Here is a 16292-nt window from a genome sequence, read left to right on the forward strand (position 1 = left end):
GCTTCTCATCCAAGTCCCAACAAGTCCTAGCCTCACCCCTTTCAACACAGCACAACAGTCTATCCCACACTTCCCATCTCCCCAACCCGCAGCTCCTTGTCCTAGTCTCAGTTCTTCCCCCACAACCTGGCTCATATGTCTTTTCTCCCATCTTAACTTTTCCCTCCCCTTACGTCACTGTTTCTCAATTACAATCTCTCCTCTAACTCCTCAGCCAATCCCAGTCACCATCACTCACTCCCCCCACATCCCAACTCCTAGTCCCACTTTCCCTTTTCCTCTTCCTCTGCCCCTAGCAGCCTCCAGTCCCCACCACACCCAGGTTCCTTGTCCAAATCTACTCTCCCCACATCCCCCTTGAGGTCTGGCTTTTGTCTCCTCTGTTTTTGATTTGGGCAGCTTCCTTCTGCATGCTGCCTCGGCCCAGCTGGAGGATCATCAGGAGCATGGAGGAGACAGACTTCCTGCTCTCAGCTCAAGTGCTCAGACCCAGCCCTGGCTTGGCACTTAACAGCCTTATGCAGCAATTACAGGGAGAGTCCTGCTCAGCCCTGGACCGGAGTAGACCAGTACAGATGGAATCCTGTGGAATTTAGCTGCTAAAATCTAAGACGTTTCTACTGAGCATGCATGAACTGTGATTTTTTGAAGACTTACAATTTGCCAAATTGCAGTGGATTTTCATGAGAACAACAAAAGACAGATCCCTCACACATATGCCAATCCCCTGCAAATTTCAAGTTCCTGCTCCACAGCATGGGAGTGCTACAGCTTTTGAAAGAAAGGATACCAGAATTTTCTAACATGGGCAAACATATTGTTTTTTTTCAGCCTTGTATTCAGAAACACCAAATTGCTTTAGCTGATATTTTCCAAATTCAACCTGAGGCAGACACCCAGTATGGAGAATTTCAGCCCAGATAGTTAAAGCAGGGAGAAGTTATACACAGCTGAAAACTGGGTCTTATAATGGAAAGTGGTGGGCAACCTTAATGGGTGATAGAAGTCCTGCCTATAATTTATAAATGTATCCTTAACAATAAGTGTGCTCACTGACATTTTAAAAAGAGTCATGAAAACATTACTTTTAATATTGGAGGAAATTTTAAAACTAAAATACTCCTGTCTGAAAATTGTCTGCTATTCTTACTAGTAACATCAAAAATGATTATAACTGAAAGAGATTAAAAGAAAAACATTCCCGCTAGTGAAGTCATTCCTATACATTTAATCATCTCCCTCAGATCATTGAATACATATATCAGATTATTTTAGGATTTTTTGGTCATTTACAAAAAGTTTAGAGACAGTTTCTCAGTAACCTGCTACTTGGCATACCTTTCCTGAGGTTTGCAAGTGGTTCCAAAACTCCTCTTTTAAAAGCTGCTACTGGATCCTGGACACAGGACCTAAGGCTAAGCATACTTTGTAGATGAGGCTCTTTTATCAGAAGATCTCTATATGCTGTTAACTGATGTGACCGGCAAAGTAAAGCTGCAATACTGTGCACAAATTCTGGGACAAGACACGTATATGTGTTGTCAGCCTGGCAATAGTGGTAGGCAACAACCTAAAAAAAGAAAGTCAGGTTACCACATTTTTATGGATGACACTGTAGAAATACAGTTTCTTTTACTTAAGACAAAAAAATTAAGCTAATTTATTTTGCTGAATGGCAGCCCCCAAGGTATGTTCAATTTTAGAAAAGTTATCCTGATTCATATTGTGTGAAAGACAAGCCCAATGGAATAATGGCACAAGAAAAAAACAACACGGAAACAGTGTTACTACAGTAGAGGGTGGAAAGAGGATACACAGAAATCCAAACATCCATTTTGGACATAATAAATAAACCACAAATCTGAATCTCTGCCACTTGGCAAGAGTCTCCTTGGCATTTGTATATGACTGGAGTTCAGCAGGCAAGGCAGAACTTGAGGCCCCTGCTACAGCACAAGAAAACTTCCAGAACAGAACCTGAAAATCTGTGAAAGCTCTATCTGAGCAAGCTGATCAGCTAAATGTTACAGTATCACTGTAGGTAGCTGACTGCTGCAGAAAAAGAGTACAATGCTCTGTAAAGTGAGGAGTCATGGTTCAGGCTTCTGATTATTTCTGTGAAAATCAACTCATCACATGAAAAGCAATGTTTACAGTTCACACAAATGTGTCTGTCATTCAGTGGTTTTCATGGCTTGAAACTCTTTAGCACCTTTCCCGCTGGATGCAAGTAGATATTTTAAAACACCTCTGTAATATAAAATTGGGCAAATGATAGAGGAAAAAGACGGTTACTCACCTTTGTAACTGTTGTTCTTCGAGATGTGTTGCTCACATCCATTCCAGTTAGGTGTGCGCGCCGCGTGTGCACGTTCGTCGGAAACTTTTTATCCTAGCAACTCCAGTGGGCCGGCAGGTCGCCCCCTTGAGTGGCGCTGCCATGGCACCTGATATATACCCCTGCCGGCCCACCCGCTCCTCAGTTCCTTCTTGCCGGCTACTCCGACAGTGGGGAAGGAGGGCGGGTGTGGAATGGATGTGAGCAACACATCTCGAAGAACAACAGTTACAAAGGTGAGTAACCGTCTTTTCTTCTTCGAGTGATTGCTCACATCCATTCCAGTTAGGTGAATCCCAAGCCATACGTAGGCGGTGGGGTCGGAGTGAGAAGTAGCGGCATGGAGCACTGCAGATCCGAAGGCCGCGTCCTCTCTGGACTGCTGGACCAGGGCGTAATGGGAAGGAAAGGTGTGGACCGATGACCAGGTCGCTGCCCGACAGATTTCCTGGATGGGCACACGGGCGAGGAAAGCCAGCGACGACGCCTGCGCCCTGGTAGAGTGCGCAGTCACACGGCCCGTAGGAACGTGAGCCAAGTCATAGCAGGTCCTGATACAGGATGTTACCCACGAGGATAACCTCTGCGAGGAAATGGGAAGCCCCTTAATGCGGTCCGCTACTGCCACGAAAAGCTGGGGGGATTTGCGGAACGGTTTGGTCCTCTCCACATAAAACTCGAGAGCCCGACGGACATCAAGTGAGTGGAGTTGTTGCTCCCTGCGTGAAGAATGAGGTTTCGGGAAAAAAACTGGGAGGAAGATCTCCTGGTTGACGTGGAAGGCTGAGACCACCTTGGGGAGAAAGGCAGGGTGTGGTCTCAGCTGCACCTTATCTTTATGGAAGACTGTATACGGGGGATCTACCGTGAGCGCCCGGAGTTTCGACACCTGTCTAGCTGAGATAATAGCTACTAAAAAGGCAGTCTTCCAAGAAAGATAGAGCAGGGAGCAAGTAGCTAACGGCTCAAAGGGGGGCCCCAAGAGCCGAGACAACACCAGGTTAAGATCCCAGGTAGGGGCAGGGGGTCGGACGTTAGGGTATAGACGTTCCAGCCCCTTAAGGAATCTAGTCACCGTCGGGTGAGAGAAAACAGAGCGGCCATCCCCACCCAGGTGAAAGGTGGAGATAGCCGCCAGGTGGACCCGCAGGGACGATATCGCCAGGCCCTGTTGCTTAAGGGACCAAATATAGTCCAAAATATTGGCCACCGAAACTTCCATCGGGAGGAGACCCTTCTCCACGCACCAACAGGAGAAACGCTTCCACTTGGCCGAGTACGTCGCTCTAGTGGAAGGCTTCCTGCTGCCCAAGAGTACCTCACGTACCGGGGTGGAGCAGCGCAACTCAGAATTGGTCAGCCACGCAGGAGCCACGCTGCTAGGTGCAGCGACTGGAGGTCCGGGTGACAGAGAGTTCCGTGGTCCTGGGTGATCAGGTCCGGGTGAAGGGGCAGGGGAACTGGGCCGGCTATGGCCAGGTCCAGCAACAAGGGGTACCAATGTTGCCTGGGCCACGCCGGGGCTACCATGATCATGCAGGCCCTGTCCCTGCGCACCTTCAGAAGGACCTTGTGGACCAGCGGGAATGGGGGGAACGCGTAGAACAAGTGGGTCGTCCACGGAATAAGGAAGGAGTCCGCTATAGACCCGGGTTCCCGGCCCTGAAAGGAGCAGAACGCCTGGCATTTCCTGTTCCCCCTGGACGCGAAGAGGTCCACGCGGGGACAACCCCACCTCTGGAAAATCGAGAGGGCGACGTCCGGGCGGAGGGACCATTCGTGCGTGAGGAAGGATCTGCTCAGGCGGTCTGCCAGCATGTTCCGTACTCCGGGGAGGAAGGAAGCCGTGAGGTGAATGGAGTGGGCTATACAAAAGTCCCAGAGTCGCATCGCCTCGTGACATAGGGGAGAGGATCTGGTGCCACCCTGCTTGTTGATATAGTACATGGTCACCGTGTTGTCGGTAAATACCGCGACACAACGACCCCGAAGCTGGTGACAGAACGTTTGACAAGCAAGGCGGACCGCTCTCAACTCCCGCATGTTGATGTGTAGCTTCACCTCCTGTGGGGACCACAGGCCCTGCGTCCTCAGGGTTCCCAGGTGGACCCCCCAGCCGAGATCTGAGGCATCCGTCGTTAGGGACACCGAGGGCTGGGGTGGGTGGAATGGGAGCCCCGCACACACGACGGACTGGTCTAGCCACCAACTGAGAGAATCCAACACCCCCTGGGGGATTGTGATCAGCATGTCTAGTGACCGCCTTGCCGGCCGGTAATGTACAACAAGCCAAGACTGGAGGGGCCTCATGCGGAGCCGTGCATACCCGGTCACAAATGTGCAGGCTGCCATATGGCCTAACAGGGTTAGACATGTCCGTATCAATGTCAGGGGGGCTGCCAGCAAGCGCTGAACGATCACCGACAACGACTGGAACCTCGGCAACGGCAGAAGGGCCCTGGCTACGGTGGAGTCCAGGACGGCCCCAATGAACTCCACCCTCTGCGAGGGGAGCAGGGTGGACTTGTCCATGTTGATCATGAGGCCCAAGGTAGCAAACAGGCCGGTGATCCTGTGGACGTGGCTGCAGACCTGCAGCTCCGACGTGCCCCGAATTAACCAATCGTCGAGGTAAGGGAACACGTGAATGCGACTGCGCCGAAGATGTGCCACAACGACGGCCATGCATTTTGTGAATACCCTCGGAGCCGTAGAAAGGCCAAATGGGAGGACCACAAATTGGTAGTGAAGGCGGCCGACCACGAACCGAAGGAAACGTCTGTGGTGTGGCCATATAGCAATATGAAAATAAGCGTCCTGCATGTCGAGGGCGGCATACCAGTCTCCAGGATCCAGGGATGGGATAATGGTCCCCAGGGATACCATGCGGAACTTCAACTTCACTAGATATTTGTTGAGCTCTCGCAGGCCGAGGATAGGCCTGAGGCCTCCCTTGGCCTTGGGGATCAGAAAGTAGCGGGAATAAAACCCCTTGCCCTTCTCGTTCTCCGGAACCGCCTCTATAGCTCCTTTGTTGAGGAGCGTCTGTACCTCCTGGCGGAGGAATTGCTCGTGAGGGGGGGTCTCTGAAGAGGGACGAGGATGGGGGGCGGGAGGGAGGAAATGATACAAACTGCAGACGGTATCCCGTCTGCACCGTGCGTAAGACCCAGCAGTCGGATGTTATCCGGGACCACGCCTGGAGGAAAAACGAAAGGCGGTTGGAAAACGGGGGGGAAGGATCCATGGGGGATACTGGTATTACGCCCTCGGGCGCACCTTCAAAACGAAAGTTTGGGTCCAGGTGGGGCTTTAGAGGAGCTTTGGTTTTGCCCCCCTTGATTGCCCGACGGCCTGCGCCTGCCATTTCTGCCGCGGCGCCTATTAAGGTCCTGCCGCTGGCGGAACTGGGGGTATGGCCGACGCTGCTGCTGTTGCTGCGGTCGGAAGGGTCTGCGTTGCGTCCCAGGCGTGTGCATACCAAGGGAGCGCATAATGACCCGATTGTCCTTAAGACTTTTGAGTCTGGAGTCTGTCTTCTCCGAGAACAGGCCCTGGCCTTCAAATGGGAGGTCCTGAATGGTGTATTGGAGCTCCGGTGGAAGGCCAGAAACCTGAAGCCAGGAGATGCGGCGCATCGTCACCCCCGAGGCGAGGGTACGGGCAGCCGAGTCTGCAGCGTCCAAGGAGGCCTGCAACGAGGTTCGTGCAACCTTCTTGCCCTCGTCAAGAATCGCTGCAAATTCTTGACACGCCTCTTGTGGCAGCAGCTCTTTGAACTTATCCGCTGCCACCCAAGAGTTAAATGCGTAGCGGCTAAGAAGGGCTTGCTGATTGGAAACCCTGAGCTGAAGGGCCCCAGCCGAATAAACCTTGCGGCCGAGGAGGTCCATACGCCTGGCCTCCTTGGATTTGGGGGCTGGGGCTTCCTGTCCGTGTCGCTCCCTCTCGTTCACCGACTGTACCACCAGGGAACATGGTGTCGGGTGAATATGGAGGTACTCATAGCCCTTGGAGGGGGCCATGTACTTCCTTTTGACGCCTCGTGCAGTAGGGGGGATGGAGGCCGGTGATTGCCAGATCGTATTGGCGTTGGCCTGGATTGTCCGAAGGAAGGGTAGGGCGACCCTGGTGGGAGCATCGGAGGAGAGGATGCTGACGACGGGGTCCTCGATCTCAGAGATCTCCTCAGCTTGCAGGCTCAGATTCTGTGCTACGCGCCTGAGGAGGTCCTGATGTGCCCTGAGATCTAGCGGAGGAGGGCTATTAGAGGAAGTGCCAGCCACCGCCTCATCGGGAGAAGATGATGAGTAGACCCCTGGCAAGAGAGTGTCCAGCGGGGGGTCCGCCTCAGCCCTCGCTTCTGGCTCAGGAGGGAGATCAGGGTCCTGTTGCTTTGACCCGTCCTCCCCGTCCGGGGAGGGAGGGGGGCGAGACAACGACGCCTCCAGTGCCCTGTGCTCTGCCGTTGCAGGCCTAGGAGGAAGCTGTTGGGGGCCCTGGGCTTGATGGTACGCCCAGGGAGTCCAGAACCCCCACTGTTGCGGACCCTGGTCCTGTTGCGGAGGGTCTTGAAAAAGCGCCGCTTGTCTGTCAGTGCCCAGCGCGTATACACTGTCCGCCTGCGATGACACCGACTGCTGTCTGGAAGGCCATGGAGGGGCCGACCGCGGTTGGTAACAGTCGCCGCGTCCTGGCGCCGAAGATGTTCTCGGTGCCGGGGACCGGTACTGGGAGTCATACCGGTGCCGGGATCGGGGTCTGTCTTGGACTCGGTGCCGGGATCGGGACCGGTACCGGCCGCTGCCTCGGTGCCGGGATCGGGACCGGGACCTGCCACCGACGCGGTGTCGGGAGGTCGACCGGGACCGGGACCTGCCACCAGCTCGGTGCCGGGAGGTCGACTGGTGCCCTGATCGACGGCGGGACTGGCTCCTAGAGTCCCGGTGCCGGTATCGGCGGCTGGAACCAGACCGTGACCGTCTGGAGGCCGATCGGTGCCGCGAGTACGACCGGTACCGCCGAGGGGAGCGGTGCCGGGACTGCGAGCGGCGGCGGGATCTTGAGCGACCATGGTGTCGGGACCTCGACAGCGAGCGTGAGTCCCGAGACGGCGCTGTCATCATAGGTTTGCCCCTGGACGCTACCTGCACCGGAGGTACCGGGGGTGGAGGCTGAGTTGACTCAGTCAGGGCAATGAGGTCCCGTGCCGAGGCGAAGGTCTCTGGCGTCGACGGGACCAATAGCTCAACCCCAGATCTTATGGGGGAGCTCGGTGGGACCGGACTCGACGGTGCCGGTAGCGCCGCGGCAGATGTCAGTGCCGGGCGCTCCACTCGAGTCTGCCTGGATGGAGTTGCAGACTTCGAGGGTCTTGCTTCTACACCCGGTGCCGGGGAAGGTCGGTGCCAAGGAGTCTTTCCGGTGCCGGCGCGATCCGGTGCCGGTGTTGAGATGACGGCCTGCGAAGCTGCCGGGTCAAGTGCCGCTTCCATGAGGAGAGTCCTAAGTCTCTAGTCTCTCTCCTTCTTTGTTCTAGGCTTAAAAGCCTTGCAAATGCGGCACTTGTCCGACCTGTGCGATTCCCCCAGGCACTTTAGACACGCGTCGTGAGGGTCGCTGGTTGGCATCGGCTTCTTACAGGCCGCACACTGCTTGAAGCCCGGCAAACCAGGCATGAGCCCGGTGCCGGGAGCCGGGAAGGGCTACGGCCCAAACCGGCTAACAAATATCTACAATATTATTTACACTATTAACTATATAACTAACTTCACTTAACTACTAACTATCAACTGTAAAACAAGGAGAGCTAGGGACGTGGAGGACAGCTATGCCGCGCTCCACAGTTCCAACGACCGACACGGCGGTAAGAAGGAACTGAGGAGCGGGTGGGCCGGCAGGGGTATATATCAGGTGCCATGGTGGCGCCATTCTAGGGGGCGACCTGCCGGCCCACTGGAGTTGCTAGGGTAAAAAGTTTGTGACGAACGTGCACGCACGGCGCGCACACCTAACTGGAATGGATGTGAGCAATCACTCGAAGAAGAGCTGTACTTTATTAAATAAGCGTAACTCTGATGTAGAATATTTTTATCCTTTAGGTAAAATCAGTTTCTCAGCATAATATAATCTAATGCAGAAGTCAGTTGTAATCAAATACTCTAGATAGTCACAGATTATCATCAGCATGTGGTGCATATAGTCTAAACTACAGTAATATAGCTTTTAAAACTTTTTTCAGATTGAGAAAAGTTAATCTAAGATGTGAAGTAGTTTCGGTCTCAGGGGACAGTGGTTTGTTTTAGTTCTCAAGGACAAGATACATTTTTCTAGACAGAACATACAATAATATGAGCACAAGATTCCCTATGTATTTACATCATGTTCAAGTACACTCTTCTGCCCCTGCGACAGAGCTTTAAACTGATTTGAACTGAGGAGAATCATGAGGACATTAGTCAGCACATTCTTTGCTCTCAAGACTGAGGGCATGACTACACTTGCAGATGTAGAGTGCTTGGAGTTAAACCAGCCTTCTCAGAGCGCAGTAGGGAAAGTGCTGTAGTCTGTCCACACTGACAGCTGGGAGCGCACTGGCGTGGCCAGATTAGCAGCTCTTGCAACGGTAACAGAGAGCAGTGCATTCTGGTAGCTATCCCAGCATGCAAGTGGCTGCAACGTGCTTTTCAAATGAGGGTGGGGTGAAGTGTGACAGGGCGAGGAGAGAGAGTGCATTTTGGGGGGGCTGAGAGCATATCAGCATGCTGTCTTGTAAGTTCAGACAGCAACAGACCCTCCCTCCCCCACCTCTCTCTCTCTCTCACACAGCATTCCACAGTAACGGTTGCTTTGTCTTGGAGCAGATAAGCAGCTGCCAAATGGAGCTTTCAAAGGGCATATCCAAAACAATGACAAGAGTGGCCCCTTGACTTAAGGGGATTATGGGAAGTTTTCGGAGGCTGATCAGTTTTCAGAGAGCACAGTAACGCAACACCTCTTTCACACTGACGCTGGAGCGCTTCAGCAGGGACACATCAAATGTTATTCTACTCACCAAGGTGGAGTACCAGGATCGCTTTAGCCGTGGAGCCAGAGCTCTCTACGTGCCTGCCAGTGTGGACGGGTAGTGAGCTCGTGCACCATGGGCTACTTTAATATGCTGTAACTCACAATTGTAGCCAAGCCCTGAGATTGAGTCTTTGCTCTGGTTTTCTTCAAGGAAGCCTTGGACAACTTTGGATGATATCTATATGATACCATGCCTACATCACCAGCCAAAAATCTCCTTATTGTAACTATATTATAGGATCACATCCCAGCTCCTTTGTTCAATATCATATCTTTGATGTTTAGAAGAGCTGAAGCTTTTATTACTAGTAATGATTTTCCATACTTTAGCAAAACTGATCTGCAATAGTTGGTGTCGGGGAAACGTTTACAACTAGAGATCAACAATAGATCTATCCATAAAATGTCAAAGCATAGGGGTATCTGGCACTAGATGGGCCTAAGAACTGGTCATCCCCAAAGTTCTAGGATTTTCACAAGCAAAGGGTTTGGTTTGAACCAAATTTTATTAATGATCACACTTTTCTTCCCTTTGTATGTAAAATTTCTAACGAATAATTGGGAAATGTTTGGAGAAATAGTTATTAATTCACACTGTCAGTTTTGTCTGTTTTTAGACTGTAGACTCTTCAAGGCAGTGAACATCTCTTACTGTGTGTTGCATAGTATCTAACACAATGGAGTGCTGATGTTGGATGGATCTCTAGGAAATCCTGGAAAATATATTTCACAAATCCATTATTATTTTATATATATTATAAAAAGCATGAGCTAGATAAGGCCACCTCACTGAGGCTCAGAGAGTACTGAATATTCTTTTTCAGAAAGAGGATTTAGGATATGAAAGGTCTCTTTGTTGAGAACATGACCATTAGCGGAAACATCTTTTTTCATCTTCGGCAATTAAAAACTTTTCCTTTTTATCTTTGAAAGCTCTAGCCCAAATGATCCATACTTTTTGAAATTCAGGTTGGATTACTGAAAAATGTGCTTACCTTGATATACCATAGACCACGTACAAACTGTCACCAGTCAATCATGCAATGGCTTGTCTTGTAAATGGAAGAGATCAAAGACTGTGTTCCACAACCTGCACAGGCTCTCCATTCAACTCCAAATTGGTTTCAAGGTATTGATCCTAATCTTTAAAACCTATAAGGACTCTCTTCAAGCTATTTTACATACTACCTTTCTCCCACCTCACTCACCCCCCCCATGACACAATTTAGAAGCTATAGTGAACCAGGACTCAACAACTGACAGCCTTAAGGGCTCTTGGGAGCCAAGGATAGACCATTTCTGATGGAGAACTCACTGCTCTGGAACTCTCGTTCACAGGAGATAGAAATGAGACCAAATTCTGCCAGGTTAAGGCATGTTGCAGGCCTCTGCTCACTTTGCAAGGTTTTCCACAATAACTGAATCAGAAAGACCTGGCAACATTCATCAGGGAAAGAGAATCCAAAGAATACAGTCCCATCCAAGATACAATTTCCTGTTAATCTTAATTTCTGTAACCCTTGCCCAAACACAACAACAACGAGTGCATTGCAAATAACCTTGAGCAAAACTTCTATCTTTCCTTATTTCATGCAAAATTGCACTATAAGAAACTACATGGGAGTAATTTTCTGGTGGGAGCAATAGACATCTACGGAATTAGGGATGCCGATGACTGACATTGAACAGAAAGAATTTTTTCTCACATTTCTACCTTCTCTTAGCCTAGATTACACAGAGGACAAGAAACAGCAACAGCAGAGGCAGGAGTTCAGTATTACACGGACTCCATTGCACAGGCTATACAAGGACTCCCTGTAATCACAGCCCCTTTGTTTAAGTTAGCAATGGGGCTGCTACCAGGTTTCAACTCACATGAAGGGAGAAAGACCTGGCTAACTGTGCAGGATGTATGCATGTGGTACATCCTTATATGAGTGTGTCCCAAATCACTCTCCCTTCTCACCCCTACCACAACCAGGGAGCTCTGCAAAGCACTGTGTCTGGGAGTTTAAAGTTTTTTAGTGTGTTAGAAGCCTACTGAATGGTGAAAGCTTACCTTTGAAGCAAGACATCTCACAGATTTGTCCATTTGATTTTGATGTTCAGGAGTACCAGGACAACTCAGAATCTTCATTGTATTGTTACCATTTGTGGGAGGAGCAGGTGGTGGTAACTTAGTGAGGGGAATCTCTTGACAGGGGTCACTGCCTATAAAAAAGTGCACAGACCAAAGTTATGATTACAGACTACTATTCTGGGGTAAAATACATACATGATAATGGAACTTCTTAAAACCTTGGGTAAAATTTACTATTAAGATACAGGATTTTTAAACATACAATATATCATCTTCAAAGTAGAGTTACAATATGACATGCATGTATGTTTTCATCTTTATACTCTCTATGTGATATAATTGACCTCTGAGCTGAAGAAATAGCAAATACTGAAAATAAATACAGGGGTGTAAAAATAAGTACAATTCTAAATGCAAGAGCTCATTAAATCATATAATGTACCAGAGCTCAACTGATGTGGAAAGTATTAATTATGGTATCATAATAGCCTTTTCTTCCCATCATCAATATGGCAAATTTGAAAAGCGCCAGCATTGGAAATACACTGTGTAAATACACAGAACTATATCATCCTCTCACCTCTGATAAACTTAGGGAGTGCAACGGCAGTAGAGGGGCATGGAAGGGACATAAGTGTCACCTTCCTAGCATCATCTTCCCTTTCATCTCAGATTCTGTGAAGCCTTTGAAAAATCAAGGCTGCACAATACAGGGTAGGAGTATACTAAAGCACCATCCTCCCTCCACAAACCAACAACAGCTGAGGCGGGCACATGGGGAAGTCCAGGCAGCACAGTTCATTAGAGCCATGTTGCCAAGTGAGTTTGGAGTGCTGGGATGCCATGTGGAGATTCAATGTTTCCATAGATACCTGGTGAGTGGGGGTTTTTTTGGTGTGGGTGGGTGCATGTGTGTTTAAGAAGTTGAACCGCTGGTCTATTCTGTTGGAGATTATTGTCAAAGCATGCCATGTTGATGGACCTTCCTTTACCCCAAGGAGAGCTTTTCATGCATGGGACAATAAGGCCAGTAATTACTTATGTCTTTGTATAGTATAATAACCCAAACAATTATTTAGAAGAGAAACATACTTTTGGGGGATGAATTAGGGCAATTTGACGCAATTTGCCTCATGCGACTTCCATGGCAGCTAAGTGCCACCAGCTTTGAAATAATAGCAGTCTTTCCAAATCCCACATTCCCAATAATAACTGCTCCCCTGTTTTCTTCCAGCTCCGGATTCTTCAAGGTTTCTTCAATCATTTGAAACAGCCAGTCTCTTCCGACAAACACAGAGTCTGTTGTTATGCTTGGCACTTCAAACAATAGTGGCTTTAGCAAAATGTCTTGAGGCTTATAGGGGGCAAAACGTGCTGAGAAGTGGAAAGGAAAAAAGTTTATTAGAAGAAAATATTGTTATGCAATGAAAATCTATTTACTGGCAGCAGTATTTAAGAAGACAATTTTAATAACTTTTGGTGGGTATGTTTACAATTTGAGAAGATTTCTTTTCAGCACTTTTACCATAAAAACAAAAATAATGACAAATGACTTATTGAACTGTCTAAGTTGGCAGCTTCAGCGTGGATTAAAACCACTTCATGATAAAATGCAAATGATTGTTGGGGTGTTCTTTTTTGACAGCGGCTCAGCTTTTGTATTTAAAATGTTGTAGAACTGTGATAACTTTACATTTAATGAAGAAAAAAATTTCTGTATATTTGAAAATGCACAATGAATGTTTCTAATTGAGGGCCTGGCCCTGTGAAATATTTTGAGTCAGAGGGAGTTGTGGGTGCTAAGCACTTCACATGGTTAGGTCCTTAGAAGCAGCAACTACATGTACAGAGAAATGTAAAGAAACACTGAGAAGCATGAAAAAGTTTGATTTGACTTCCAAAATCAGTCAGCCATGTAAATGAGACATTACTGAACTGATTGTAAGCAGATGATGAATTCATACAGTCCTTTTAAAGTCAACAAGAGTAGCAGGTGCTCAACACCTGTGAAAAATCTAGCATATATCTTCTTGTTCTCATTTGTATTCTCAAACAGATAACGCAAGAGCTATGGGGCTAATGAATCTGGTTTTGATTGGAAGGATTACTTTAATCATGCATACATTTTTTAAAAAAAATCACACAATTATTAATTTCTCAAGAAAAGTTTTGTTTCATAACTGTTTTTTCAACAATTAGCTCACAAAGATAAACTGAATATGAATGAAGGCAGCATAACATCTACACAGAGACTCACTGAAGAGCAACAATATGGAGGTTTGATTGCTTACATTTTTCTATTTGTAATGGTAATCTGAACAAAAGCAGCAAGTGGTCAAGGTAAAGTTAAGATGAGAAAATAAAATTGCACACAATCCGCAAGGAAAAAAATGCCACTATATTTGCAAAGGGCATCTCATACTGGATTATTTATGTACCACTACACCAATCCTTAATGAATTAATTACTTTTCTTCCATAAACAAGATTCAGGTGGAGGGATATCCTTGAGATTACATAGAAATCTGTTTTTTAAAATACAGTACCATCATGATTATCTGAATGCCATGGAGGATTCTGAACAAGTTTATCTGAAGTCTCACTTAGCTGATCAAAGGAATCTTCAGTATAAACATTGGAGGCACGTGATTCAGTTATGGATATGTGAGGTTCAGATAATCCAGGTTTTACTGAATTATATAAATATATGTTTTTTTAAATAAATCATTCCATTTCTGATATAAGCCACACTGAAAGAAGTGTGAGCAAGCATTTTTTTATGATCAATAATGTTGTCCCACAACCTGTAATAGAATCTACAAGTGCAGAACTGAATGCTTCCATGGAGACCCTCTGGCTTCAGCTGAACAAATGAGGAGCCCCAGCATCTGTGCTTACATAGGATTACACTTAAAAATCCTTTTGCAAAGGCTTTTGCAGCTTTACCATATTACAAAAACTACTACTGTGTATCTATTCTAAGATAATCACAAATGTATAAATACCTTTAATTTCTTGTTGTACTCTTCCTCCTGCAGTGTTATGCCAAGGCAAGCGAATTGAGGTGCGTAATGGGGTATTCCTTTGTCCGTCCAAATAGCTCAAGTCTTCTAACTTGGTTGAACTTGTTGCTAAGATATTAAGAACTGAAGTTTATTTTTTCATTTGAATAAATAATTACACAAAACTAAACTATATATCAACATGAATTATTAATAATGATTATATTTATGCTTTCAACATGGAATTCATAGATTAATTTTCCTGCAGTTATACCCTCAAATTCTAGGTAACATTTTTGATGAGCACAGCCATTTTCCTCTGTAAATATAAGTCTTTGATAGCAAAAAGATTTTAGATAACCTATCAGTACCATGAACTGTCCAGTTAAAAAAAAAGTCATTTTCATTAGATATGCTTTTATTTATTTTATATTTTTAATATGAAATATTACCAGAATTTAAAACAATGTTAAAATTCCTAGTGAGACGCTAACGGGGGAGGGGGGAGAGAAGCTTTACACTGAACTTTTATGACAAGCCTGGACAATCAAAAATTATTTAGTAAAGCTTCAGTACTTCCAAGCAGAAACACAGCAAGGTAGCTAGATAAATCTTCTGCCCCAGTGATTTCATTCATAGCTGCTGGCAATCCAAATCTTGCAATTAGACAAGCAAACGTGTGAACTATTTCACCGCATCCAGAACATTAACAATCACCCCATTAACTGTCTGACTCTTCCTATTCCTTTGCAGAGCTTTCTTAATTATACAAGTTTTGATTGGAAAAGAAATCTTCTGCAACAGCAATTGATCACACTCTGTATTAATGGGATTAAAATGTATCGATAGTTTCACAACGTATTGGCACTCTACCAATTCTTCCTAGGACTGAGAAAAGTAATATAAACATACTGTAGTATGCTCTGGGATCAAAGGCACTAAAGTGGAAGATTATATTTCTTTCCCTACCACCATTTAGGTCTTTTTCCATTTGGCAGGCATTCATTTCTCCTTTCTCCCCCTTGTGTTTCAAAGAAAACCAATATTAATATGGCTTTTTCTTTACTTTGCTGTTTGAGACCACTATCAATAATGTCAGTAGAGCTTTAGGAACAGGTACATTGGTAAACTGCTGCTTGCAATATCTGTAGAGAGCTCACATATGCAATTGATCCTTGGTCCAGCAAAAAGATGTGTAATTTTTCCCTTAAACATTTTATGAAGAGGGACAGAAATAAGAAAAAAAATTGTTAAAGACCCAGAGGACTTACCACACAGTTATATTAGAGGGGGGCACATTCTGAGCCTAAATCTCTTAGCGGAGTCTTCAAAAGCAACATCTCACATTTGTAGATCCTGCACTCCTTTCCCCTCTTGCACTTCCTCACAAGAGAGTAGTGCTGGGCCCTGTACACAGCCAGACTGGTGTAGTTCTGCTACCAGGAGCATAAGGATATAAAGGAGCTCAGCTAAGGTTTGTGTAGCCCTGAGTAACAGAAGCAAAGCAGGCCGGGAACAGTGAATCAACAGCTATGCAAACTTGCCAGCCATTCCCTCTATGAAGGCGAAAGTGGGAGCTGCTGCAGTAATAGCTGCTCTGCAGTTGGGGCAGGGAAGGATTTCACAGACCCTTGTAAGCTGACCCTGTACAAAGCCTGGTTCTTCACACTCATTCCTTCCATGCCCCGAAAATCAGTTGTTTACAAGGACAAGTGTTTCTCATAATCTAGATAAAATTGCAAATTATTATAAATAAATAGGAACCATATATCTGCACAGATGATAATTTTCACACGTGCACAGCA

At 46.8% G+C, this 16292-nt stretch overlaps 1 protein-coding gene and 1 long non-coding RNA gene across 4 annotated transcripts in view; one reads left to right on the top strand and one right to left on the bottom strand.

Moving 5' to 3' along the window:
- Positions 1-12788, top strand: part of LOC115659342 — a 77345-nt gene extending 64557 nt beyond the window's left edge. The window contains exon 5 of the long non-coding RNA XR_004002526.1: positions 12721-12788. This is a non-coding gene — a long non-coding RNA (uncharacterized LOC115659342). The remainder of the gene's footprint in view (positions 1-12720) is intronic.
- Positions 1-16292, bottom strand: part of TANC1 (tetratricopeptide repeat, ankyrin repeat and coiled-coil containing 1) — a 195289-nt gene that overhangs the window by 57553 nt on the left and 121444 nt on the right. For all 3 annotated transcript variants that reach the window (XM_030579279.1, XM_030579280.1, XM_030579278.1), the window contains 4 exons: positions 14491-14616; positions 12579-12860; positions 11466-11617; positions 1339-1570 (listed from right to left, as the gene is read on the bottom strand). In XM_030579279.1, the coding sequence (XP_030435139.1) occupies positions 1339-1570; positions 11466-11617; positions 12579-12860; positions 14491-14616 (792 nt within the window). The remainder of the gene's footprint in view (positions 1-1338; positions 1571-11465; positions 11618-12578; positions 12861-14490; positions 14617-16292) is intronic.

This window comes from Gopherus evgoodei, chromosome 11 (genome assembly GCF_007399415.2).
Source record: "Gopherus evgoodei ecotype Sinaloan lineage chromosome 11, rGopEvg1_v1.p, whole genome shotgun sequence".
Classification (NCBI taxonomy): Eukaryota; Metazoa; Chordata; order Testudines; family Testudinidae; genus Gopherus; species Gopherus evgoodei.